Raw genomic sequence first — 3,701 nt, forward strand, 5'->3', positions numbered from 1 at the left:
AAGAAGTACCTTTCACTTTATATTCCTTACCAAATTGCATTTTGCCACATCATAGTAAAAGTGTCACATACTGAAATGATGACATTTCAGTCTTCCACTATAAGGGCTGAAGGTATTAAAATATTCTATTTCTATATATTTGAACATAATTGAATACCATTTGTGACCTTCAATAGCTTAGCATGAAGGACTTTTCAACATTTACTTAAATGCTTTTGTGGCTTTTTCCTCTGACATTACTGAACTGTACATAAAACCTTGTTTAGTGTGCTGGGTCAAGGGAAGGTTTTGCATAATTAAGAAATTTTACTACTAATTTGTGAAGGTACATTGTTGTTTTATCATGTATTCGTTACCTGCCTTTGACAAATGTTCGGCTTTGATTTGATTTCTCTTATGTTAATATGTGAAATACTATCTTTATTTTGCTCTTTTACAATGTAATGGTACTGAAATAAACTGAAGGCCAAACTATCTTCACATTTTAACTGTAAAAGGGTGTTTAGTAAGATTCCTCCATTAAGGATTCTATAGATTTGTTTTAGAGTTCTGAGTATTATATCTAATGCAATATATCTAATATGCAGAATTGAATGGTAATATATGTGAAACCTCTCAATTTTGCAAAAAAGAAAGCCAAAAGTTTATTTCTGAACAAGCCTCTGGCCAAGAACTTTGATGCTGTCCTGTGCTTTGGAAGCAACAGAGTTGATAGCAGTTTGTGTTTGCTTTGATGCTTCTTCAGTGGCTATAGACATACATAAAAACAAATTTGAGTGATTAGTATTCAGCACTTCCACATAGTCACTTTAAGATTCTCTCCTATACTGGCTTACACTTTTGAAATACTTCAATGAGTTCTTCCGGTGACCATCCAAGCCAAAAAGGACTAGCAGAGTTGTCAGTTTGGATTCATGATAGGTTATAATTATTTGGCCAGAAACTAAGTGGTAAAAACCTGGAGACTCCTGGATTACAAAGGAAAAACTGACAAGCGTCCCACTGTGGGTTATTGCCCAATGATAGATGATGTTGAATGTGCACTGGTTGTGATAACCATCTGTTGTATTACTTAATGCAGGCTCAGCAATCAATAAATCATTTGTAGTAGAACTAGTGTTAATTTTAATTATAATTTCTGTCTTCCAATAACAATGTATTTGTCAGATTAAACCAAAAATCTAAAAGGTAGTCACACTTAGAATCAAAACAGGTTCACAAAAATAAAATGTTTGAACTGGAAGATTTATGGAACTAGCTCACACAAAAAAGGGTGGTCAAGAAAGGAATGTAAATAATAATAATAATTCAAGGTTTGCAATCAATTTGACTTTATTTCTTCAGATACTATTTAACCTTTGTGTTTTTATAGTTCTTTCTATTTGTATTTGAAAGAACGTGATCTTTTAAGAAAAGTACATAGTGGTTTGAAATATAGGCAAGGTTACAAATATGAAACGGTGTTTCTACAATTTCAGTGATGTAGCTAGGGCTGACTTGAGGAGAAGCACTTCTATTCTTTCACCCTCACAATTAAAACTTTAACATTATTTATGTATACTTATTAAAATAATAATTGATTAATCTTCATGTTTTCAGTCAGAATAATATTACTATTCTGTAAGTTATGGTGTTAAGACCAGATGGAATATTAAAAGCTTAAAAAAAAATTAATCACTAAGTTAAACCATTCAATGAAACTAAATAATTCTACAATGATGTAAACTCATAATCATGCAGATATTGGCATTCTTAAATGAGAACACAAAGTGCTAGAAATATTTGATTGATAAGCTGGTATTTTTAGAGAGAGAAGAACAGGATTAATGGACTAATTTCTGTAGAGGAATGATGATGAACCTGTTTGTGTTGCAGAAGCGAGGTGTCAATTGGCACAAAACAGACCTTTAAATGTCGGGCCCATGTCAACTAATCTAATCACATTTGTCAGAATTTGATCTTAGTTTTCTATGCCTTGCATTTCAAATGTTTGTCTAGATACCTTTTAAATCTTCTGAGGGTACCTGCCTTAACCACCCACACCCGCTTCCAGGAGGGCAGTCCAGATTCCAACCATGCCTCTGAATTAAAAATACCCTCCTCAAATTGCTCCTAAACCTCCAACCCCCTACCCTAAACGTATCCCCACTATTTTTTGACACTTTTGCCATGCGGGATATTTTAATGCCATATATCTTTGTTATGCCCCTCAATTTAATATACAGTATATCTACCCTGTTCCCCTCTTTAGCCTTTTCTTCTCCAAGGAAAAAGTAACAGCCCAACTAGCCTCTTCTTACAGCTGAAACACTTCTTCTCAGGTAAATTCCTGGTGAATCTTCTCCAGTTAAATTACATCTATTGTCATTCTTGCAATTGGTGGAACTTCACATTTCCATGCAGGTGCAGTTTAGAACAACACACCCAAAATGCTAGAGGAACTCAGCAGGTCAGAGGGTCTTGATCCAAAACATTTCCACAGATGCTGCCTGACATGCTCAGTTCCTCCATCATTTTGTGTCTGTTGCTTTGGATTTTCAGCATCTACAGACTTTCTCGTACTTATGATCCTGAAACTTGATCTGACTTCAATTTTATCCCATTTGTACATTAGTTCCTCTGTAAAATATCCTGAAAATGTTAAACATTGTGACTTAAGAATTAATTAATTTGGCAACCACTAAACCTTTATGTTATAATTTCTTCATCTGAATATTTCAAAATATTTAAATGTTATTATTTCAGCTCCTACTTCAAGAACTTTGATGCTGTACTGTGCCTGTGCAATTATATGGAGGCATCTTTTATAACGTTTGATGTTAATTATAAAATATACACTTTTGCCTTTTTTTCAATGAACTGAGAGAATTCTTTAATGTAACTAGCTACTCAGCCAAATTGTAGACATCACAAGTGATGGATGCCAAATACTCTGCAGAACTGATGCTTTTGGGGAGGACATCTCTGTTGGAAACTTCTTTTCAATTTAGCAGTGAGTCATTACTAGTGCCAAATGCTAGCTTTAGATGGATGGCCTTCAAAAATATGAAATGCCTCTGACTCAAGCATTTTGTTTTCTCTATTGTTTTCTCTCAGCAGCGACCTGACCTACTGAGTATTTCCAACATTTTCTGTTTACATCCTACAATGAATTGTTTTGAAAATCTCAATTGATAATATTTGAATGCATTAAAATATTTGTGGACTTACCACAGAATCTTATGCTACAAAGCTTTCCTCACAAAAATGTTGAGCACTTTATAATTTTATTGCATTAATATATATTTTTAAAGTATTTTTATTAATTTTATTCATTTTGTATCCCATTACAGAGCAGAAATGATACGGTATAATGTTTGTGATAGGCTAATCGTCAAGGAGTGGAGAACTCAATTCACCTGCTTTTGTGGTGTCCTTGGATGATTCAGCCACCTGCTGAACTGCTTCTTGAGCTGCCTCCACTAAAAGGTGAGGAAGAAGTTTAACTATTAAAAAAAGTAACATTATTATACTTTCCTGATGTGCCGCATCCACCCCCATTCGTTCTCTTTGCCCAGTTACTAACCTACTGTATCTGACATTCCTTTTGCAGCCGTTTGTGTTCTGCTCTTCAGCTCTTCAATCGACGTTTTTATTGCTGCCATGTTATTCTGCTCTGTCTTGCTCAATGCAGCGAGTGAGCTAGCAGCAACTTCACATTG

The 3,701-nt window shown here is 34.4% G+C and overlaps 1 protein-coding gene across 1 annotated transcript; it reads right to left on the bottom strand.

Annotated features, from left to right (window-relative positions):
- Nucleotides 1-644: 644 nt before the first annotated feature.
- On the bottom strand, nt 645-3,644 carry adirf (adipogenesis regulatory factor). The gene is made up of 3 exons (XM_072264604.1): nt 3,566-3,644; nt 3,399-3,461; nt 645-748 (listed from the first exon to the last, which is right to left on the bottom strand). Exons 1-3 carry the CDS (start codon nt 3,642-3,644, stop codon nt 645-647), a joined length of 246 nt encoding a protein of 81 aa, XP_072120705.1.
- Nucleotides 3,645-3,701: the final 57 nt, after the last annotated feature.

Source organism: Mobula birostris, chromosome 7 (genome assembly GCF_030028105.1).
Source record: "Mobula birostris isolate sMobBir1 chromosome 7, sMobBir1.hap1, whole genome shotgun sequence".
Classification (NCBI taxonomy): Eukaryota; Metazoa; Chordata; class Chondrichthyes; order Myliobatiformes; family Myliobatidae; genus Mobula; species Mobula birostris.

Excerpts from the sequence above, each read along its gene's own strand:
- adirf (XM_072264604.1), bottom strand. The coding sequence starts at position 3,644 with ATGGCAGCAATAAAAACGTCGATTGAAGAGCTGAAGAGCAGAACACAA. Across the intron at positions 3,462-3,565 it reads AGGAATGTCAGATACAGTAG|TGGAGGCAGCTCAAGAAGCA; the intron begins GTTAGTAACTGG and ends CTCACCTTTTAG. Across the intron at positions 749-3,398 it reads CAAGGACACCACAAAAGCAG|CCACTGAAGAAGCATCAAAG; the intron begins GTGAATTGAGTT and ends GTATGTCTATAG.